The 23,913-nt window shown below is 42.0% G+C and overlaps 2 protein-coding genes across 11 annotated transcripts; one reads left to right on the top strand and one right to left on the bottom strand.

Moving 5' to 3' along the window:
• Positions 1-501: 501 nt before the first annotated feature.
• Positions 502-7,058, bottom strand: MIS12 (MIS12 kinetochore complex component). 2 transcript variants are annotated; one of them, XM_057536119.1, is made up of 3 exons: positions 6,919-7,049; positions 2,790-2,947; positions 502-2,297 (listed from the first exon to the last, which is right to left on the bottom strand). In XM_057536119.1, exon 3 carries the CDS (start codon positions 2,255-2,257, stop codon positions 1,637-1,639), a length of 621 nt encoding a protein of 206 aa, XP_057392102.1. In that variant the 5' UTR covers positions 2,258-2,297; positions 2,790-2,947; positions 6,919-7,049; the 3' UTR covers positions 502-1,636. The 2 variants fall into 2 exon arrangements, with proteins under 2 accessions (XP_057392102.1, XP_057392101.1); XM_057536118.1 differs by lacking the exon at positions 2,790-2,947 and having other exon boundaries at positions 6,919-7,058.
• Positions 7,056-18,927, top strand: DERL2 (derlin 2). Of its 9 annotated transcripts, none has more exons than XM_057536112.1 (7): positions 7,056-7,173; positions 8,393-8,458; positions 10,611-10,684; positions 11,813-11,906; positions 12,843-13,038; positions 13,306-13,396; positions 18,421-18,927. In XM_057536112.1, exons 1-7 carry the CDS (start codon positions 7,060-7,062, stop codon positions 18,620-18,622), a joined length of 837 nt encoding a protein of 278 aa, XP_057392095.1. In that variant the 5' UTR covers positions 7,056-7,059; the 3' UTR covers positions 18,623-18,927. The 9 variants fall into 9 exon arrangements, with proteins under 9 accessions (XP_057392095.1, XP_057392097.1, XP_028024481.2 ...); XM_057536114.1 differs by lacking the exon at positions 7,056-7,173 and adding an exon at positions 7,415-7,533; XM_057536115.1 differs by lacking the exon at positions 7,056-7,173 and adding an exon at positions 7,423-7,533 and having other exon boundaries at positions 8,396-8,458.
• The last annotated feature ends 4,986 nt before the right edge of the window (positions 18,928-23,913 follow it).

Raw genomic sequence — 23,913 nt, 5'->3', positions numbered from 1 at the left:
GTCAGCAGGGCCACACCCCCTCTGGAGGCTCTAGGGAAGAATCTGTTCTTTGCCTCTTCCAGCTTATGGTGGCTCTTGGCATTCCTTGACTTGTGGCTGCATCACTCCAATCTCCCTCTGTGGTCACAAGGCCTCCTCCTTGTCTGTCTCAAATCTCCCTCTATAAAGTCATCTGTCATTGTATTTAGGGCCCAGCCAGATAAATCAGGATGACCTCCTTATCTCCAGATCCTTAACGTAATTTTATCTGCAAAACCATTTTTCCAAATCAGGCACAATCACAGATTCCAGGAATCAGGACATGGACATACCTTTTGGGGGATCACCACTCAACCCACTACACCAGGAGATTTTAAATAAGCTCCAAATGTAAAAATAAAAAATAAAAAGAAATGATCATTTGGGTAAAAAGTCATACTGAAGGACGCATACCATGATATTATATACAGCAGAAAATCACAGATCAATGCTTTAAAAATATATATATTTAATGTACAGGATTGGAAAAAAGGACTCTTTGATAATAAACATATTCCAGGTAAACACAGGCTTCCTAAACTGATGAATATTTAATTGCAAATATTAATACCCTAAGTTACACTTCTATGTAAAGGAGAAACTCCAAATCCTGTTCTTTAGGAAGACGTGGAAGGCAAGTAATACCTTAAGAGCAACTATTGCTATTTCTCCCCTTTCCTTGGGTGATCTAACATTTTACATGGATTAGTTACAAAAGGAAATATTAGACTCCATTGAATTTAAGCACAAGACACAGCTAAAATTTATCACTGAGAGTACTAAATATTTGATGCTTATGAGTGTGAATAAATAAGTTAATTAAATATTAGGTACAAGGCAGATTCCAAAACTAACTGAAGCATGAAAAAAAAATGGTATAAATATCTAATATAGTCAGTTAATATAAATTTTGCTATTGGATATGTTCCAGGCTTCCTTTTCTATGCCAGTGAAATCTGCTTCCTTTTTGTCCAATGTCTTCCATTGCTGGGCTCCAAGACAGTAAACTCTTTAACGTCACCAACGCCTTGATCATGGAAAGAATTTATTTTAGAAACAAAATAACTTCTTTCTTCTTTCTAAAGGTCATAGTTGTTTTTTCTGCTACTTGCTTCCTTGAACGAGTTATTAAAGTCCCTGTGTGAGAAAAGTTACTGGGCAAGAACAAGCAGTCTGTGTTGGCTGTTCCGCAGTGCAGTGGCTGGTTAATAAAGAAGATGCCCACTTAACCTTTTTCTCATTTGGTCTCATCCAAAGAGTAAGGCAAAAGGATCAAGGTTACAGAGGACTCATGACCAAGGTACAACTTTTACAAATATCTTTGAATGGCCAGGGAAAGCTTTACTTCTTCAGTCATGCCCCCAAATGAGTCGTTTTTGAACCAAGAATCCCTTCCCACCCATTAGAGGCTGCTAAGCACAGATGCTTCAAAGATCAGTTCAAGGTAGTGCACAGGTGCTTCAGGAGAGTGGACCAAAAAGGAGGAGGATGTGGAATACAAGAAAGAGTGAACAAAGGAGACCCCCCAAAAGTACACAGTTCACTAGGATCAGAATGGTCATTGATATAAACCCCTTATCATTCCACCTTCTGACAAACTCCTTTTACTATTTAGACATTAAGATATTTTCAGTCTTTTGCCTTCCTTTTCCACATTGTCTCTAATATTCTGTAGTTTTCTGGAGTTCTGGACCAGGAACACCAAGCTCTCCCTAAAATCACTAGTCCCATGGTCTCTGCCAACATTCTCAAGCTCATCAAACAAAGACAATGTCTGTTTGAGTTTGGCCTGAACAATTTTTTGCTCTTCTAATTCTGCAAGAAGGGCCTGCTTAGTGCATAATTCAGTCTTATACTTCTCCTGTAACTGTTCAATTTCTTTTTGGAGAAGCTGGAATTCTTCCTCACTATAAGGATGCGTCTCCTGAGATTTATCTTCCGGAAGCAAGACGTTTGGGGGAATACGCAAGATCAACTGTAAAAACAGCTGCTCCATTTTGCCAAAAAGGGTATCAAAACGTCCTTTCATGAAGCAAAGAAACTTTTCCGTGCACTTACGAATCTGGACTGGGCTAATCGCACAGTCTGGGATGCCATCCAGCTTCTTCAGAATAACCTGTTCAACAGCCTGCATCACTTCAAATAGGTAGTCTTGAAATGCAATGTAGATCCTAAGCATGCAAGTTTGCGGTGTGAAGCCAAAGAACTGGGCCTCATAGGTCATCGGATCAACAGACATCTTGGCTTATTTTGTTTTGTTAATTTTGAATGTGAAAAATCTGCAAATGTAATAAGAAAAAATTTCATTTGTGTTCAAAAAAATCATCTGATGAAAGTAACAAATGTCATTACAGATAGAAAAGCAAACAAAAAAATATGAAGCTTATGTTCCTTGATACCTGATGCTACTTCCAGCCTCACTCATCCGCAACAGGATACAAACCCTGCCTCTCTGAGGCTCTTTCCATCAGCCTGTAACCTCCCTTCTTCCTCCTCATTGTCCATTTCCCTCACCTCTCAGTTACTCAGGCTTCTGGCCTATGGATCAGCCTTCGGAATTCTGTTATCATCCCAGACAACGTTCAAGTTTACATGGATGATCTTACCAATGCCCTAGAGACTCAGTTTCTTGAGTTTCGATGATCTTCATCTCCACTCTTTTAGCCACGTGGCAATTGATATTTGTAACTTCCTTCCCCAGCTGCTCCTACTTTCTGACCACAACCTGATATGCTAGTCTTCCAACGCTCATTCACATATTCATATTATACCTTCATCTTCAAGACTTTCAGCCGTCTGATCTTCTTTTTCTAGCTCTCAGTCTCTCCCACCTCACTTCTTCCTCTCTCCATTTTAAGCTCCATGATCCATCACTTCAACGGCTCCCTTGCCAAGGTCCTCAACTCCCCTGTCCTTCCAACCTTGCCATCTGAAAAATATCCCATTAGAAGCTGAGCAAGCCTGATGTTTTCTCAAGGGTCTGGGGGACATTCCTTTCAAATGTAAACATCTAGGAAAATAGCACTCCTATCTCCCTGTCACTGTGGGTGTTTAACCTAGGGACCTTTTTCTGAGCTGTAACCATATACTTGTCATAGAAATAAAAGTATTGATAGTTTCATTATTCCTGCAAAGTCATTAGCTAAAACAAATGGCTACCTCAATTACCAGGTGAATTTAGGATGAACCTTATGAAATAATTTGAAGCAAGTGGTGCAGTCAAATCTTTCTATGGGACAAGATGCTGTTAATCTTGAGAACTTATGTCATGGCTAAAAATAGAATGGTTGTAACGGTTTAGCTGTATAAAATAGGGTAGAATTTCTTTCTGTCTTTGTAATCTCATTCACAGATTACCTATAATGCATTATAATCCAGATATGCTTATTCAGTAATAAAACTGCTTTCTCTTCTATGTCTTGTGGAGAGGATTCTGTGGATTAACAGGATTTTAATTTCAACGCTACCCTATGCCTTCAGGATCAATTTCAAACTCTTTCACACGGCTTACAAGGAACTTCATCATCTGACCTTCACTAACCACTCTGTCCTCCTTTTTAAGGACCTCACATATGCATAATTGAAGTGATAATACTTCCTATTTCATAGCACTCTATATTTGGTCCATGCTATGTCCTCTCTTATTTTATTCTTCTTTCATCTCCCACAGGAACCTACTCCAGTGTTTTAATGTATGCCTTTTCAGTTCATCTTTAATTTTAATTCATCTTTAAGAGGTTTTAGACATGCAGTTGACCTTTGAACAACATGGGTTTGAACTGCACAGGTCCAGTCATACGTGGATATTTTTCAGTAGTAAATACTAAAGTACAGGGGCTTCCTGGTGGCGCAGTGGTTAAGAATCCGACTGCTAATGCAGGGGACACGGGTTCGAGCCCTGGTCCAGGAAGATCCCACATGCTGCGGAGCAACTAAGCCCGTGCACCACAACTACTGAGCCCGTGCACCACAATTACTGAGCCTGTGCTCTAGAGCCTGAGAGCCACAACTACTGAAGCCCACGTGCCTAGAGCCCATGCTCCACAAGAAGAGAAGCCACCGCAATGAGAAGCCCGTGCACTGCAATGAAGAGTAGCCCCGCTCACTACAACTAGAGAAAGCCCATGCACAGCAACGAAGACCCAATGCAGCCAAAAATAAATAAGTAAATAAATATTTAAAATAAATAAATAAATAAAATAAAGTACTACATAACCCACAGTTGCTTGAAACTGTGAATGTAGAACTGCATATATGGAGAGCCAACTCTAAATTACACAAGGATTTTTGACTGCTGGGTGGATTGGCACCCCTAATCCCCCCGTTGTTCAAGGGTCAACTGTATAGTCTTGAAAAATACAGTTTTGTTTATGTATGGTTTGCTTTACATTATGTTTGCAATCACTTCATGTTATTACACTTCATTGTTATTTTACTTCATTGGTTCTTTTTTTATTTTATTTTATTTTATTTTTGGCTGCGCTGGGTCTTCATTGCTGCGTGCGCGGCTTTCTCTAGTTGCAGCGAGCAGGGGCTACTCTTCGTTGCCGTGCACGGGTTTCTCACTGAAGTGGCTTCTCTTATTGCGGAGCTCGGGCTCTAGGTGCGTGGGCTTCAGTAGTTGTGGCTCACGGGCTCTAGAGCGCAGACTCAGTAGTTGGCAGCGCACGGGCTTAGCTGCTCTGCGGCATGTGGGATCTTCCCGGAACAAGGATTGAACCTGTGTCCCTTGCATTGGCAGGTGGATTCTTTTTTTTTTTTTTTTTTTTTACATTTTTTTTTTACATTTTTTTTTTAAATTTATTTATTTTTGGCTGTGTTGGGTCTTCGCTTCTGTGCGAGGGCTTTCTCCAGTTGTGGCAAGCGGGGGCCACCCTTCATCGCGGTGCGCGGGGCCTCTCACTACCGCGGCCTCTCTTGTTGCGGAGCACAGGCTCCAGACGCGCAGGCTCAGCAGTTGTGGCCCACGGGCCCAGCTGCTCCGCGGCATGTGGGATCTTCCCAGACCAGGGCTCGATGGCAGGTGGATTCTTAACCACTGCGCCTCCAGGGAAGCCCCACTTCATTGGTTCTAACTGAAGTATTCCATTAAGTTTACCATATGCATATACCATACTTCATGTGTCCACTGTCCATAGTTGCTGGGCCACAGAGTTTACTCATACATAATTTCACTAAATACAGCCAAAATGTTCTCCAGAACACTAGGGGTAGGAGTACAGCTAGGCTGATTTACCCTCCCATTTGCAGTATATGAGAATTTCTTTCTCATGTCTTTGCCTTCACTTGATATTACTCAAAATTCTTATTTTTGCCAATCTTGTAAAATTGTTTTACAGTGTTGCTTTTTGAAAACCAAAACCATCTAACCCCCACACAGGCTGGACACTGAGGACTGCAGCTACCGACGGTCTGCTTGCCTCCCCAAACAGCTTACTGTTTACATTATTTTCATTGTCCAGACGGCTTGATTGTTCATTATGAGCCCCCGGAAAGACTGATCAACTCTGAAATGCTAAGCACCAACAATCTGTACAGCAAGATTCTCTGAAACCCTCGCCTCAGCTGCTTCTACCAATGCTGGACTGCTTTTCATGAGCTCTACCCGATCCTAATCAAGCCTCCAAATTGAAAAATCCACCTTAAACCAAATTTGCGATTCTCAAAAAACTCCAATCTTGCCTGTCATCCTTACAAGACTCTGCCAAAGCTCTGTCAAGGTGTTTTGCTTACCAGGGTAAGCAAAACATTCAGCACTGTTTTATCAATAGGCTGTGAGGGTGATGTTTGGAGTGTAGGCAAAAATATTTTAATGTGTGTTTCTCCAACTGCCAGTAAAGTTGAGCACCACTCGAAACGTATTAACTCTTCAGGTTTCTCCTTCTGTAAATTACCCATTCATATCCTTTTTAAAAACCACTCTCGGGGCTTCCCTGGTGGCGCAGTGGTTGGGAGTCTGCCTGCTAATACAGGGGGCACGGGTTCGAGCCCTGGTCTGGGAAGATCCCACGTGCCGCGGGGCGACTGCGCCCGTGGGCCACAACTGCTGAGCTTGCGCGTCTGGAGCCTGTGCCCCGCAACGGGAGAGGCCGCGGTGGTGGGAGGCCCGCGCACCGCGATGAGGAGTGGCCCCCACTTGCCACAGCTGGAGAAAGCCCTCGCACAGAAACGAAGACCCAACACAGCCAAAAATAAATAAATAATTAATTAAAAAAAAAAAAAAAAAACCACTCTCTCCAGCCTTTTACTTAATTCCTTCCTTATATACTACCAGACGAGGCCACTCCCTGTTCCAACAACCTTTAGGGCTTCCTTATAACCCACCGAATAAAGTATAATATTCTTAACTTTGCCTGCCATGATCTGACTACTCTTTGTTCCAACCAAACCAAGCTATGGCCTTTCCCTGTGATGTCTTTCCCTCAGGAGAAGATGCCTGGAGAAATACCTTCCAAGGGTCAGTTTAAATACACTTCCCTGGGGACCCACCCCTCCTCTGAATTCCCATCAGGACCTCTCTTCGGGCACTGGCCAAGTCCTACTTTAGGATATTATTAGCACGGGCCTATCTTCTCCTCAAGCCTTAGATTTCCTGAGGGCAGGATGCGTACGGTTTCAATCGATATTTACAGGTGAAACGCGGGAGGTGCCCAGGACACCTCAGCGAGTAGAATAGCCCGAGCTTCAGAAACCACGGGGCAGGAACCACTTCCGGCCTGAGGACTGGCTCCCGGCAGGCCCCGCGCCCCCGCTGCATGCCGGAACCTTCAGAGTGGAGGTTCGCGGCCCACCGGAGACACTGCTCTATCTGGCTGCTCCAGCGCCCGGCGATGAGGCCTCAGCCTGTGCCACACCCCTTCTCGCTCCTCTTCAGAGAAAATGCAGCCCCGTGGCACTTACCCAAGCGACCATGAGAGTGACGAATTCGACCAAACACCGGCTTCCCGCCACCTCCTTTAAACCACCGCCTGCTGCCAGAGATAGGCGGCGCCGCTGACTCCCCCAAATTCCGACCGCTAGGTGCCTTAGAGCGAGGGCAAGATGCCACACCGCGCTCCTGATTGGCTGGCTGTCTGGGGGCAACCTATATTGGTGACGGAAAGGGGGCGAGCGGGAAAGCTAGCTGTGGCCTGCGGGGATTGGCGGAAGGAACCGGTACTCACTCTCTTTCCCGCGACGTAGGTGGGTGGAGAAGCGAGGCTGGGCCGCCGCGGAGACACAACTCGTGATTGGCGGGTGTGCTTTCATTCGGGCTCTAGCGTTTGGTGGCTGACCAACTGAGCAGCGCTGATTGGGCAGCAGCGTAAAGGGGAGGGCCCCGCCCTGATCCCGCCCTGATCCCGCCCCGATCCCGCCCAGCCGCTGGGACAGACTGGAGGAAGGGGAAGTGGGGGGGGGGGGGGGCCGGCGGCGGCGGGGAAGATGGCGTACCAGAGCCTCCGGTTGGAGTACCTGCAGATCCCACCGGTCAGCCGCGCCTACACCACCGCCTGCGTCCTCACCACCGCCGCTGTGGTGAGCAGCTGCAGCGCCAGCTTCTCATTATCCGGGCTGGATATAACCGGGTCCTCGGGAAACGGGTTTGGGCCTCCGGGAAGCTCAGAGGGGTTGGTCTCAAAGGTGGGTGGTGGCATACAGGGTTCAGTTTGGGGTTCGGAGTGGCCCCATGAGTGCTTATCCGGTGACCCTAGACGGGAGTGCTACTCCAAGAGGGCTGGAGGATCAGGACTGCGGGTCAGTTTCTGAGAGATAAAGGCAGGATCTGTACCAAGTCAGGGCTGCGGGAGCCGCCCACCCAGGAAACGTGTCTGAGAACTCCTGAGGTGGCCAAATGATACTGGGGTGACTAGTGGAAGGAGGGTCCGCTTACTGGAGAAACGTAGATATTGAGGATAGAATGCTGGAAGTTGTCGAGCGGGAAAGTCTTGAAATAGAGTCTGTGATAGAGGTTGGCTGGAAGCACCCAGCCCTCACGGTGGCAGGGTATTGAGTCTTGGTTCTTTTGAGTGAATTCTGTTGCTTCACACAGTTGTTTCAGGTGGTGCCCATGTGTTGGGCAGATTCGTAGCAGCTGCTCTTACTTGCCCTGTATCTAAGATATCACCACCTGCCTTCCATACCTTCACATTACCCTCAACTATTGAAACATCAAACAGACTTTTATTTTGTGTTAGGTATTGGGGAATACAAAGAATTGTATCAATTCTACACAATTCTTTACCAACCTTTTCCTCCAGCCTAAGAAGAAAGCCTTAAATGATTCAGCCTAAGTGACTGAGAGCGGGAAATTGCTGGCCCTATTAATCTTTTGTTGTAAATGATGATATTTTGTTTCTTGATTGACTTCCTTGAAGAAACTCTTTTTCTATTTTAGCAGTTGGAATTGATCACACCTTTTCAGTTGTACTTCAATCCCGAATTAATCTTTAAACACTTTCAAGTAAGTGGTCCATCACAACCGCCATTAATGTATCCGTTTTTAAACTTGTTTTTCTTGCATTTTAGTAGCTAATCCTGTCATATACTGTCTCAAAGAATTCAGTGGGAATACTTGATTATAAGGCTTATGGAGGTGGGCGAGGGGGGTGGCTGGGGGGATACAAAGCAGTGATTCTTGCAGCCTGGAACTTTTAAGAGATTCTCAAGCCTCTCATCATGTACCAAATCAGAATCACCAAGGGTAGGAATTAAGAATCTGTATTTTATTTTTAAAGTTCCCTGCATGGTGTTGATTTGATGTGTCCAGTTCCTGTATTTAGGAATCACTGGTTCAAAGTTAATGTTATAGATTGAGAGGAGACTGATCAGCTAGCTGTCCAGGGAGAGTCTCACAGGGCGCCCTTATTTTGTGCACTCACCACCATGTACCACACCTACCACCTCGGTGTTACTGCTATGGTCCTGTTCAGAGACTCAGTTCAGTTAGCGCTCTGATCCATCTTCCAGGGATCACATCATCCTAACAGAACTCCAGAAGACTGACATCTAAGACAACATGCCAGCGTATTAAATTACAGTGAGAGATGGTCCTTTCCAGTAATTTGAGTGGTAAAAGAGAGATGTGTTTTCCTGTTCTAGGATGATCATATAGGCTATAGTTGGAGTAAGAGAGAGACCCCAAAACCAGTAATTCTGTCTCTACACCTGCTGTTGCCTCTGTCCCAAATGTGTTTCATTCACTTTATACCCACTGAACTCCAGCTTGTCTTTCAAGATGCAGCTTTTGTGTAGCCTTCTCAGGTTCATCCCCCCTTGTGTCCTTAGGGTATCTGTAAATATTTTTTTTATATCTCTCATCTCATACTTGCACTTATTTATATGCTTGTCTCCTCACTAGGTTGAGGACTCTAAAATCCTGGATGCAGTTAGTATGTAGTAAATGATCCTGAATTGTTTCAACTTTAATAGTTACCAATTCTTAAGTATTAAATGATGCATAAAGCAGACCTGTGGACCCTTATCACCTTCTTCTTCCTCCTCTACTCACGTGGCCTTCTCTGGGAGCTATAGCTCCATCCAAACAAACGAGACGTGATTTTGCCTGGGGTTAAACTCTTGTTTTTTTGTTTTTGGGGAGTTTTTTTAGCCACCCATGTGGCATGCGGGATCTTAGTTACCCAACTGGGGAATCGAACCCGCATCCCCTACAGTAGAAGCATGGAGTCTTAACCACTGGGCCACCAAGGAAGCCCCTGAGGTTAAACTCTTGACACCACGTATCTGCAGTTGGAATTAGGATTTCTAAGTTTGAGTTCAGTCTCCCTATACAAGCTGTGTGTCCTTGGGCAGGCCATTTTAAAATCATCCAGGTCTCTTACTTTCCTCATATGTGAAATGGGGATGGTAGTGCCGACCTGCTCATCTCACAGGATAATTAAGGTCACATGAGAGAACAGAATATTTTAAAACACTTTAAATGTTAAGTGTTCTATCATTGTAAGTAGTTGTTTTTATTGCAGGCGTGGATGGTTTGGGTGGGTAAGAGTGTATCAGGGTTTGAAAATGAGTGTCTGTGTATCTACCAATTAGACTCTAATTGTTAAAGTATTAGGTCTTTACTTATAGGGAGTTGGCTCTTTGTTCAGACTAGAACTTGAATATTTGCTTTAGAGTTACTCTTCACTCTGGATGTTTCTGACGACTAATATAGAAACATTTCTTAGCAATTGATATTAGATCCTGCAATTTTCCTTTCATATCTTGAGACTATTCATTAGATTGTGATACTACATATATGAAAGCACTGTTTCCTATTCTGCAAATTAATCTAGTCTTTCCATCAAACTTTTCCCATAATTTGCCTGACCATATGGTATGGGTTTTAAAAAAAAAAAAAAGAAAGAATCACAATTTCAAGTTTTCTGTCCTACTATCCTTAGAAATTTCCTGGGGCAAGTGATGTCTTTCACTGAAGCAGCACAAAAATTCAGTGTCAGATTGTGTGCCTCACTTTTGAGTTCAGACATAGTATCACCTATTCATGGCCTTCCAACCCTTGTAGTCATAGGATATCTCCTTCGTCTTATTATAAAAATGTTTCCTGGTATATTTTACTTAATCTGTCTTTCTCTTGATTTTTTTTCTTTTAACAGATATGGAGGCTAATCACCAATTTCTTATTTTTTGGGCCAGTTGGATTCAATTTTTTATTTAACATGATTTTTCTGTATCCTTTACTAAGTGGGGTTAGCATAAAAACTTTAGGTTTACTTAGGAGATACAATATTAAGTTGGAAATTATTAATCCTGTTATTTTTGTTACCATCTTAGCTGTAACTTCTGGCTACTGGCTCAGTGATACACAGAATAGTTGGTCAGTTAGTAATGTTTTGAGGGTGTTTGTAGGTCACTGTTTATTCAAACGGGAGGTATTTAACCGTAAAATGTTTACATTTCTGCCCATAAGCCACTTACAAATCTGAACAAGGGAGAGCAGAAGTGATTTAATTGAGGCGTACTTACAAAATAACACTGGCGGGCCCCAAGTGATAAAACACAACCTGGGAGTGGGTTCATGGGGGATGGAGAACTTGAGATCTCCTTGGATCTTGGTTGCTGGTTCTACTGGCTGGAAAGACAGTGCCATGTCTCCTGGGCTCGCCGTGTTCCAGTTTGTTGAAAGAGAGGAAGACTTGTGCTCTGATCAGATGGTAATTGGGGCCACTGAGCAGGGCATTTCTCCTGCACCCTGACCCTCTGGATTAAGAGGGGAGTTACAGCTCAGCTCATCTGCAGTAGACAGAGGGCCTTTTAGGGGTGACAGGATTCCTGCCCTAGGATGGATTCCTGTGTCTTCTGTATGGTATATCATTCTGGTAAGTTTCTAATAATTAAATTTTTTCATTGTAATGCCTCCTTATTGACTGAGGTATAGCACTGCTTAACTCCCTGGCCTGAAAAAGCAGATTATTACATGAAGCTTCTTGATGGGGATTTCCTCCAAATTAGGTTGTGAAAAAGCAAGGATGGTGTAGATTATGGTGTGGGTGAACATGGGAAAAACAGTACAAATTTGAAAAGGTGTAGTAGGTGACGGGAAGCATGTTTATGTGGTGTCTGGCTTAGTTCCCCCGTCAGGAACAGTTTTTGTAAAACATGGAGCCGGTCTTCTCTTCACCTTGCCTAAAATGCCTGGTAAAAGAGAAGCAACCATACCACCACTCATAAATATTCTTATAGAAACAAAGGCTGACTTCTTACACATAAAGTGAAGTCCAGGTGTACTTAAGTGATACATTAAATTTTACTTTCTTCATATTTGTGTGCTTAACATTTTCTTAACTTGGAACTTAAGATATCGTTACTGTCGAATGCTAGAAGAAGGCTCTTTCCGAGGTCGGACAGCAGACTTTGTATTTATGTTCCTTTTTGGTGGATTCTTAATGACTGTATCCTTCGACAAATAGAACAAATACAGGAAAATATTAAAGAACTCCCTCTCTCTTCCTAAAGCTTTTCATCTGTCTCCCAAAATTCACTAGATACTCGGAATGAACAGATAAAAGTAGACCCCCCCCCCCCAGATATTAGCTTCAGGCTCCTATTTATTTTACAGCGTACTTTATGTGACAGCTTTTCTAAGCTTAGAGGTTGGACAGGATGCTTTTCTACTGTGAGCAAGTCAGAGGAACTTTTAACCCAGGTGGGTTACTATTAAGTATCTTAGATGTAGTCTTGTTGATGGGTGTACTTTACTTTTAAACTAAGTTGTTAAGACGTTTATTAGGTCAACATCAAAACTTTTTTTTAAATTTTTATTGGAGTATAGTTGCTTTACAATGTTGTGTTAGTTTCTATTGTACAGCAAAGTGAATCAGCTCTATGTATACATATAGCCCCTCTTTTTTGGATTTCCTTCCCATTGTTTAGGTCACCACAGAGCATTGAGTAGAGTTCCCTGTGCTATACAGTAGTTTCTTATTAGTTAAATAAATTACTTTTTTGAAAAAAGAATTGTCAACTGAGTACCAGACTTGGATGTAGCCCTGTCTGACAAGATGGTTTTGCTCCAGCTGGCTTGATTCGCCTTTGTAAAGGTCCTCATGGTGATTACTGACCAAGGAATTAACACATATTCCAAAGAGGCAAGAACTTCATGAAAGCAGAATATTAATTTGAATTAGCAACAATTCAGATGTTGTCGCCTAAGCAGGTTTTTGCCTGATGGCTCTGGGTAATTATTTTCAGGCTTTTTTTTCCCTAAAGATGTAACTACTGCTCGCCTTTCCTAATTCAGATTTGTGTTAGAACACAATCCTTAGTTCTCTTGCCCAGTCTTCCCTATTATACTTAATGTTGCTGTTTTCCTTAATGCCAACTGCTAGCTTTTTGGTTTGTTTGTGAGCTTAGTCTTCTTGGGCCAGGCCTTTACAATAATGCTTGTCTACGTGTGGAGCCGAAGGAACCCATATGTCCGCATGAACTTCTTCGGCCTTCTCAATTTCCAGGCCCCCTTTCTACCCTGGGTGCTCATGGGCTTTTCCTTGTTGTTGGGGAACTCAATCATTGTGGACCTCTTGGGTAAGACTCTTAGCACTACTTTTTCTATTATTTTACTTGCAAACTTATTTTGTCACTATTTTTCATGTTAATTCTGCCTGGCCTTCATATACAGCTGTTATAGGATTATCTGATAGTTATATGCTCAAAGACTACAATATTAGTTTTCAAGATGTTAATAAGTATATTTGACATTTCTTCCTAAAGAGAAGAAATTTTTGTTGGTAGAGCCTCCTGCAATCAAATTTCTAATCCTCTCCCTCATCCTTTATTTCTGGTTGACTCTAGGTATTGCAGTTGGACACATATATTTTTTCTTGGAAGATGTATTTCCCAATCAACCTGGTGGAATAAGAATTTTGAAAACACCATCTATTCTGTGAGTATTTAACACCAGGTTACGTGTTCCTTGCAGATAAACCGGGGCTCCTAGCACACATAGTTCAGGCCAGTAAATATTTGGAGATTGAGCAATCTGGCTGCCGTTGAGGAGCAATTGGATTGGGTAGGAACAGACCATGCCAGAGTTGCGGCAGGAGGCTCAAGGTGTCCTGAGGGTGATGTGGTAATTGCTGTCCCCGCTGACCACCAGCACCTCCTGCCCCAGGGAGGAGCCTCCTGGATTCATGAAGGATGCTGTCTGAGGTGAGAGAGGTGAAGTAGCGAAATGGGCAAAACCGACTAGCGGGAGATTTCTAAAGGTGGAACGTCTGGTCTTCCAAACAGGTGATAGAGATAAACAGTGACATAGAGTGGAAATAGCTTTGGGCTGGAAACCAGGTATAGGTTGTTTGTTCTGCCAACCAGCCATGTGATTTTAAGCAAGTCCCTTCTCCTTTTTCACATCTCAGTTTCCTGAGGGTAGAGCTTTGATTTATAGGACCTCCTTCTATGCCAGAATTTTGTGTCCTTGGGATGTACTGCATTAAAAAGGGTTCACTTGAGGAATAAAATGTGTTTATTATTAAATGTTGATTGTAGAATAAGCAAAACCAAGAAAGTAAAATCCTCCATAATCCCACCATTTAGATATAACAGTGGCTCCCACTGTTAACTTTTTGATATGTATTCATGAGCCTTTTACTATCTGTGTACTCTTTAAAAAATGCTATTTCATAAGCTTCTTTCTAATGTAATATATCATAATCATTTTTCCATCATAAATGTCTGACAAAATTGTAACAGCTGCATGATACCCCCGATATGAATGGAGCACGATTTACGAACCTCTTATCAATGGACACTGACATCCTTCTTGCTCTTCCTTCCATGACTGGCGTGGTGAACATTCTGTAGCTACACATCCATATAGCATGTGTAGCAGCACATCCTTTGCACACATCCATGATTATTTTCAAAGGATAAATTCCTACAAGTAGAATAGCTGTTCAGTTTATTGCCAAACCGCCATGCAGAATGGATATGCAGGTTTACATTTCCACCAGCAACGTATGTGTCCATTTCCCCACATCTTCATCAAATGTGGGAGAGCCCCATGACCCCCTTTAATGTGCACTTTCTGTAAACAAGGACAGTCTCTTACATAGTCAAAATCTGGAAATAAACATTAATCCTCAGACCCAATTCCACTTTTGGCAGTTGTCCTCAAAATGTTCTTTATAGCAGAAGAATGCAGTTCAGATTCAGGTGTTTCACTTCATTACCATGTCTCTTCAGTCTCCTTCAGTGTGGAGAAGCTCCTCAGCTTTAGCTTGTCTTTCGTGACATTGATGTTTTTGAAGATTATAACCCCATTTTGTAGAATGTCTCTCAATTTGGGTTTGTCTGATGTTCCCTCACATTTAGGTTCAGGTTTTGCATCTGTGGCAGGAATATCAGAGAAGTGATACTGCGTTCTTCTGGTTGCAGCCTATTGGCACAGGATTTCAATTGGTTGAATTTGCCAAAGTGGTGGTAATCACTTTGATTACTTGATTAAGGTATCTGCAGGGCTTCTCCACTGCAAAGTTACTTTTTTTCCCCTTTGTAATTAAGTGTTTTGTGGAGAGGTACTTTGAGACTACGTAAACATCCTTTTTCTTATCAAATTTCAATTCATTTATATCTGCAAGAATCCATGGTTTCATGTTTTATTCATGGATTATAATCCCTTATTATTGTTGTTTATTTTGATGCTTATATTGTCCCAGATTTGGCCACGGGGAACCTCCTTAAACTGGCTTTGAAGTACTTTTCAACATGCTCCCATCTTTTTTTTTTTTTTTTAAACCAATTTATTACTTTCTGGCCCAGCAAGATATCCCAGGCTCATCTTGTGCTCTTCTTGACACAGTTGTAGAATCAGCTATTTCTTTAAGGAGCCCTAGTTCCTTTTTAGTAGAGAATGGTATTTAGAAGCCAAGGTCTGGGCGGCAAATGTGCTTATTGCTTTTGGAGTATTACTGCTCCCAAGTCCTCTCAATGAACAGAGCAAGGGAATTATATACATATGCATATGAGTGTATATACATGTATGTTTTCAGATCTATGTATTTTTTTTTTTTATTTTTTTTTATTTTTTTTTATTTTTTTAAAGTTTTACTTGATTTTATTTATTTATTTATTTATTTTTGGCTGTGTTGGGTCTTCGGTTCGTGCGAGGGCTTTCTCCAGTTGCGGCAAGCGGGGGCCACTCTTCATCGCGGTGCGGGGACCGCTCTTCATCGCGGTGCGCGGGCCTTTCTCTATCGCGGCCCCTCCCGTCGCGGGGCACAGGCTCCAGACGCGCAGGCTCAGCAATTGTGGCTCACGGGCCCAGCTGCTCCGTGGCATGTGGGATCTTCCCAGACCAGGGCTCGAACCTGTGTCTCCTGCATTAGCAGGCAGATTCTCAACCACTGCGCCACCAGGGAAGCCCCAGATCTATGTATTTTTAAAACTTGGGTTTATACGGATACTCGCAGTTCTGGTACAACTCCACATGATTCATTCAATTTTTTTTCCTTTCTATATTTTTCCTCCAATATTTTATTATGAAAATTTCCAAACTTACAGAAAAGTGGAAAAAATTATACAGTCACATTTACCTACCACATAGATTCTACAATTAACAGTTTACTATTCTTGCTTTTTGTACATCTATCTATCCCTCCATCCATCTTTCCATTCCAGTATACTTAATTCTCTAAATATTTTAGAATGTGTATCACTAACTAGAGTTCTTTTTTTAAATTTATTTATTTGGTTGCACCAGGTCTTAGTTGCAGCAGGCGGGCTCCTTAGTTGTGGCGTGCGAACTCTTAGTTGCAGCACGCATGTGGGATCTAGTTCCCTGACCAAGGATCAAACCCGGGCTGCTTGCATTGGGAGTGCGGAGTCTTAACCACTGTGCCACCAGGGAAATCCCTAACTAGAGTTCTTTGTTTATATACAACAAAATACACAAATCGCAAGGATTTCGACTAACGGGTTTTCATAAACGCACATACCTGTGTAACCCAAACTCCTATCAAGATAAAATTACCATTACCCAGAAAGTTCTCTCAAGCCCCTTTCCTGTCAACCCTGCACCCTTCCCCCAAGAAACAATCACTACGCTGATTTTGTCCCTCCACAGATTAGTTTCGCATGTTCTACAACTTCATGAGTGGAATCATATAGTATGTATATACTCCTTTGTATAAGGGCTCTTTCATTCAACATAATGTTTTTGAAACTCATTGTTTTCCTTGTATCAGTAATTTGTTCCCTTTTTTGCTGAGTAGTATTCTATTTCATGACAATCCACCCCTTTCCGTATTTCCCCATTCTCACTGATAGTGAGAAACCCGATTCCTATTATCATTAATGTTTTTACTTATTTAATTAATACCCCCATATGTAGCCAGTCTCTCATCACTGTGTCCCCCTGTTCCATATGGATGCCTTGCTCACCCTGCTCTGCCTCAGACTCCCTGTGTCAGGCTGCCCTCTTATGGGGGTGCCCTCCTTACCCTACTCGGGCTCTGACACCCTGCAGCAGGCCAGCTCCATGTGTGCATGCCCCAGCTGGGCTCTTGACTCCCTATGCAGGGCTGCTCCCCTAACCCCCACCCTGCTCTGGGCCACCGTGGCTCCACCCCTCCCCACCCCCACCCCCCGCACAGACACCTGCTTTGTTCTGCCCTACCTAATGTTTGGGAAGTAGATGGGGGGGGTCTCAGTTTTTAACATGCTTTCCTTTAATTCTTGTGAGAGCAAACATTTTCATGTTTTTTAACCATTTGGATTTCCTTTTTGAATTGTTTGTTCAGCTCTTTATTTTTCTTTTAGTGCCTGTTTATTGTTAATTTGTAAGAATTAAAGGAGCTCATATTGAAATATAGACGCTTTTTCTGACCCCAGTATAAAACAGGAGTTTTCAGGTAATCTAATTTCATCAGCTGTGGGCAAGTACAGTTAAAAACATGAATGCAAATAGAGGATGCTTCTTTAATGGTTAATTCTTTAAGGAAATTTTGAATGACCATATAGTAGTATTTTAAAAGTCTTTTGGACATTTGCTATCCCTTCTTATGCTCTGTGTGATTTTTCTTGGAATAACTTGTTAATTTTTTTAAAAAGTTTAATTACAATAAAGTATACATAAAATTTGTCATCTTATACATTTTGAGTGTACTGTTCAGTGGCATTAAGTACATTCACATTGTGCTTCTATCACCACCTTCCATCCATAGAACTCTTCATGTTACAAAAGTGAAACTCTGTATCCATTAAACATTAACTCTCCATTCCTTCTTTCCCCTGAGTCCTTGACAACCACCATTCTACTTTCTAGTCCTTGACAACCACCATTCTACTTTCTATCTCCATGAATTTGACAACTCTGGGTATCTCATATAATTGGAAACATACAGTACTTGTCCTTTTCTGACTGGCTGATTTCACTTAGCACAGTGTCTTCAAGATTCATCCATGTTGTAGCATGTGTCAGAATTTCCTTTCTTTTTAAGACTGAATAATATTCCATTGTATGTATATACCATTTTGTTTGTCTATTCATCTGTCAGTGGATGTTGGGTGATACCTTGGTTGTGGGGAGACATTCATGATAGATTTAGGGAAAGGTTACAAAACAGAAGTAGTGTCTAACTTTTGTAAAATTACATATATAAAAGTTCTGGAGGAATATTGAAAGTGTCAGTACCTCTGGGGATTTAGGATGTTTTGCTCGTATATATTTCCTGTTTTCTGTACAATTACATGTATTGCTTTTGTAGTAAAAATTAGTAAAGGAGGTAAAAGTTAATGTAAATGCGAAATAATTATGAATCCCTTCAAAATATGGAACTGTTTCACTGGTAGGCAGATGTAGTGCTTGTCCATTGGTGGAAACCCCATGGGATCTTTTTGACCTTGGAGTAGCATTTAGGACCTAAGATGACTCTGGGACTAAATTATATCTGTTGGCTGTCTTTTAGGAAGGCTATTTTTGATACACCAGATGAAGATCCAAATTACAATCCACTACCTGAGGAGCGGCCAGGAGGCTTTGCCTGGGGTGAGGGCCAGCGCCTCGGCGGCTAAAGTGGCAGTGCCAATAACGAGACCCAGCTGGGAAGGACTCAGTGACATACCCATTGGGATTCTTTTATCCTTTGTGTTGCAAAAGTATGGACACTTTTGACAGCTTGACAAGATTTTGACTCCAGAAGCACTTTATGAAATGACACACTGATTAATCCAGAAGACATTTCCAGCAGTTTGCCAGTGGTTCCTCACTACACTGGTACTGAAAGTGTAATCTCTTGGAGCCAAAAAACTGGAGACACAAATAGCCTGCTGCCTCTAAGGAACAAGTACCTGAGTACTTGAGTTGTGTGGTGACGGGCAGAGTTTTTCCTCTTCCTCCTCCTCTTTGATAGACGAGGCCGTGGTGTAAATGGAAGTTTCAGAGAGGACAAAATAAAACTGAATTCCATCTCTCTCTCACTGAATTAAAGCTTTTGTGTGTGATCTTTTAAATTATCACCGTGTCTCCTAGCTCTCCTGCATAGGTCTTCACTCAGAGCAGTTTACGTGCCTGCTCTTCCTGTGTCTTCACGGCTTTCGACTGGATTTCATGTCAAGATTGGAAATACGTGGCTGAGACACCATGGCTGTGTACACAACTTACTAACCCAGAATGCCAGCTCCAGTGGGAAGATTTGTTTCTGTTGTCCAGATAGTTTGTTCTCCGTTTGGGTTTTACAAAACTTCAAGTTGTCAGACAGCGTGGTGGAGAAAAAGGGTAGGGTGGATCTAGTAGCAGCAGGAATTCTGTTGTAGGAGAGTCAGGTAGGCGCGAAGCTAATGTACCGTCTCATTTATTTACTCTGCATTTCTCTGCTCGGAAATATCCAGGGAAAGGCAGGTCATGGCCACCGTTTTAGAAAACAACAGAAAGGTCTTCTTTACACCTGGGAGACAGGTTAGACTGTAACTTGAGATGAGCGGGTACCAGTTAGGCAGGGATACATTTTTCCTGGGTCTTTGTCTGGTGAACATTTATCATTTGCTTCATGAAAAGCCAAGAAGCTTTCAGAGACAAGTACCTGGTGTACCTTCCCAACCAGGTAGAAACCAGACAGGTCTACAGAAGTTGGCACTTAATGCCAGTGGTTCAATAAGTACTTACCCAAGATGTTCACTTCCTGGGGGCTCAGCAGGTTTACTATCACACTGCCTAAGTAATTCAGAGAACCGGGAGGAATAGAATGAATACCCCCAGGAAAGAGATTAATTCAAATCATTCTAATAAATGGCATGTAGGCCCGGGAACATTTCCCAAATAGTTCCAGCTTGGCTAAGTGGTTGCTTTCTAGAGTGAGATTTCCCTCAGAAAGATGAACATGAGGTTTAGATTAAACATAATAAACATCTTAAATGGGAATTTTCAGATCATTTGCGAAGTGAAAAGTATTTTAATATCTTTAAATGGAATATACATAAGTAATGGAATTTAATATACGTACTTTACATGCTGCTAGTCAGTAACTTTGAATATGATTGTTGCAATTTTATGGAACGTGGGTTAATGGGACTGCTTTTTTTCCTAAGTGGCTTTAAAAAAGTCTTTAAATGCCAATCTTAGAACGGATAGTCCTTATGGGATTCTTAAATTTTGTCTTGTCTTTGTTCAAGAAAGCTTTTAATTAGAAGGTTGGTTTTGTTTTGTTTTTCATTGTTTTGGGGCTAGAAATAGGTTTCTCTAGTTAAATTTGTTCTCCCTTAGTTAACTTTGAGTTATCCAATTCATGGAATTTCTGTGGTGAAATTTTAATCCTAAAATCTATTCACTGAGTGTTCATTTAAGTAGGGAATGTCTAAACATACTGATGACTGGGTAAAACAGGAAACATTTTGAGTTTATGGCCTAAATGCAGTCAGTTATGGGATTTTGGTCTCTCCAATTTTATGGGATGAGAATTCCTAGTGGCAGGATGCCATGCTGTGCTACTACACTGTGTCCTATGCAGTTGGCTTTCCAAGCACTGACCTCTTAATTTGAGTGGCCGGTCCCACTACCACCATCCCCGGCCCGGTGTTGCGCATCTGGATACCTTGGCTCACCTGGACGTAAGGAAAAGTCCTCACTTCTTCCCCAGCTTACCTCTCAATCTTGGTTCTTCCAGAACACACTTCTTTTTAATGCAAGTCAACTGAAAAGCGAGATTTGATACATGGAATCTTGTGACCAATTTACCTGACATACATAGAATTTAAAAGATTCCTGAATTCCGCCAGTAATACTGAAAAGCACACCTAAGGCATAGCTTTTTTGTTGTAGAAATACAGTATACGTTCATTAAAAAAAAAAAAAAATGGACGTGCAAATTGCATCTCCATAGGAGATACACTTCATACATTTTGCTGTGTTTTTTTCACTATGGATTTCTCTTTGTTTCTCTCTTGCACTTGTTCTTTCTCTGTGTCACTCTTGTATGTCCTAGTATCTTTCATACCTCTTGTGTAGTCTCTAAGCAGAGAGCACCCAAGTCCTGGATTCTTGGTAATGAAACCCTCACTCTGTCTGTGGGGCCTATGAAATTAGGAAATATTGGCGCTATTGGCTTGTTGGGTAAAGGGCTTCCTAGAATTGTCATCTGTCCTTCATAGCCTGCATTTTATGTTGTGGCTGTGTTTTCCTTTGACAGGTAAGTGCCATCTGTGTAGCTAGTCACAATACTGCCGTTGTTTTCAGTGTTCTGTAGGCTATCCCCTAAGCTACTTACATATTTTACAAGTTTGCATTAAGTTTGTTGAACTTTGTATAATCAAGTCACTTCTCTGCTCAGAAATGCACAGTAACTTCTTAGTAAGCCCCCATATCAAATGCATACTTTCTATCTTCCTCTGAACGTTACTCCCACTTCTCCCTAACGGGGACCTCAACTTAATTCTCTTCAGTTCTTCAAGGCCTTGCCCCATTCCTGGCTCCTCAAGATACCTTGACTCTAGGGCCTATTGCATTGCCTATGTTCTTTGAATCCCTATGACACTTTGAGTCTGTGCAACATAATCTTACACCAAATTATATTTGTTCTTAGCTGGTACATGTAAATTAGTCTTGTCTCCTTCATGAGAATGTAAGCTCCTTAAGAGCAGGAACCATGTCTTAAATTTTTGTATCCACCACAGTACCTAGCACAGTGCTTGGCACGTGGGTGCTGAATAAATACTTTGTTTATTGATCAGCAAACTATCATCTGGTATTTTTAATTATAGAGGGATTAATGTATGTGCATGCAAGCTTGTACCTAGTTGCTGAGGCTTATGACTGTCTCTAAGTGGGATGGAGCAAAACAACATGATCAACGGCAGGGGTTTGGTGGTCCGACCAGCCAGCCAACAACAATGACCACCAGCTGGTATGGTCATGGTAAGAACAGCTAGTTAAATCCGTGGACCATTGCAGAGCAGTTAAGAATGAGATGTGTCTGACAATTCACCTTTTAGAAGAAGAGCCCAGATATTCCTTGAATAGCTATTAGCTTATGACCATCTGCATATGAAAGCCACTTAACCACAAGAGACTTCTTTTGGAGGGACAGCAGGTTTCAGACTACTAATATGAGGGATTGGGGGAGGGGGCAATGTGTGTAACACTGCTTAATGCCAATATAGGATTTTATTTTTCAACTCTTTGTTCCACTTAGCTTTGAAGCTGCAGAATAGCTGGGTCATTAGGCCAGAGATTATGAATGAATTACCTATGCATGTGGTTACTTTTGCCTGCACCATGGTTTTTGTGGGGTTTTATGTTTTTTGAGCCAGTGTTTTAAATTGACAGATTTCGCATGAAAATCTTCATTTGGGGCTCTTCTTGAAAAAAAAAACCTGGAGGATCTGGCAATACCAGGCCTGCATGGCACCTGCTGCCAAGAGATAACTAGTGGCTGTTTCTAGAGACAGGGCACTTGCTCTATCAAGAGATTATTTCATTCATTTATATTACCTACCCGGTACTCTTGTAATCATTTGGAGCATATGTCCCCGTCCATTAGGTTACTCTGGAAAGCACACTGGGAAGAAGGACTGAGGCCTGTCTTTTACATACTCAGAATCCGTAATTTGAGAGCTAACAGATATTGCTATGGTCTGAATGTCTGTGTCCCCCCCAAAATTCATGCTGAAATCCCAATGCCTGATGTGATGGTATTTAGGAAGTGATGCCTTTGGGAGGTGCTTAAGTCATGAGGTGGAAGCCTCATGAACGGGATTAATGCCTTACAAAATAGCTCCAGAGAGATTCCTAGCCCCTTCCATCACGTGAGGACGCAGCAAGAAGGCAGCAGCTATGAACCAGGAAGAGGGCCCTCGCCAGACAGTAACCATGCTGGGACCTCCAGAACTGTAAGCAATAACTTTCTGTTGTTTATAAGCCACCCAGTCTGTGGTATCATAGCAGCCTGAAAAGACTAAGACAGTTGTTCCCAGTTAATTTGGGGTTGACTTTCTAAATTAATACTTAGAAGGAATTAAAATTTTGTCAGTTATTCTTGAATACGTATCTGCTATTAGTTCAACATGCACATTTTCAGTAAACCCTGGTCTCTATACTACCAGCAACTGGAGGAAAATTACCTCTGACCTGGAGGAAAGGGGAAGGAGGATTTTTAATAGGTTCATAAATAGGGCAAGTCTCATGGAAATGAACTTCAGAAGATGCCTGATGTCCTTCACATGGGTTGAAGCTTATGATGAATTCTCTGGAAATCACTTTTCCTGTATGCAGAGCAAACAGCTGCTTGCTGGTCTTTCTGTGGCGAATTAGCAAATCCTCTAAGAGCTTTGAATTTAGGAGGGGAAGGAGGAACTAATCATATCCTACTTTCCTGCTGGAGTTCTGAATCTTTTCATTCATCGGCGTGTGTATGATGGGGCTGGGAGCCCCGTAAAGAACTTGAGAGTCTGGCACGAATATTTTGGGAAAGAAAGGATAAAAGACAATTTTAGTTCCATCAGACTCCCTCTTTCCCTGCTTGTATTACAGGAGCAGACCACGTCCTTTGGGATAGCAACTTTATGAGGAGAATGTATGATTGTCATAGAATATATGATATATCTTTCTTTTTCTGTGACACAAGATGATCACCAGTATCCTTCTCAACATTCAGATTTTGTGACATCTGAATGACTCATCTCAGAGGCTCAGTTTCTTCATCTGTAAATTGGGGATGATATCAGTATCTACTATATAACATCAGTTATTTGGAGGATTAAATAATGCAAATGTTTGTGTGCACCTCATTAATTTTACAAAATTAAATACTTTCCTTGAAGAGCGACTATTATTGTGGCAGAGAAAGGGAAACGCGTCTTTACCGTAAAGAAATAGTGTTAGCAGGATAAGAAAACCACGGTTGTTATCCAAAGTTAAGGACCCACGGAACCGTACACCCAGTCCTTCACTGTTGTCGCTCCGGACCTTTTTCC

Source organism: Balaenoptera acutorostrata, chromosome 20 (assembly GCF_949987535.1).
Source record: "Balaenoptera acutorostrata chromosome 20, mBalAcu1.1, whole genome shotgun sequence".
In the NCBI taxonomy this organism is placed as follows: Eukaryota; Metazoa; Chordata; class Mammalia; order Artiodactyla; family Balaenopteridae; genus Balaenoptera; species Balaenoptera acutorostrata.
Note: the sequence above shows the minus strand (reverse complement) of the source record. Positions and strands in the feature narration are given on the sequence as shown.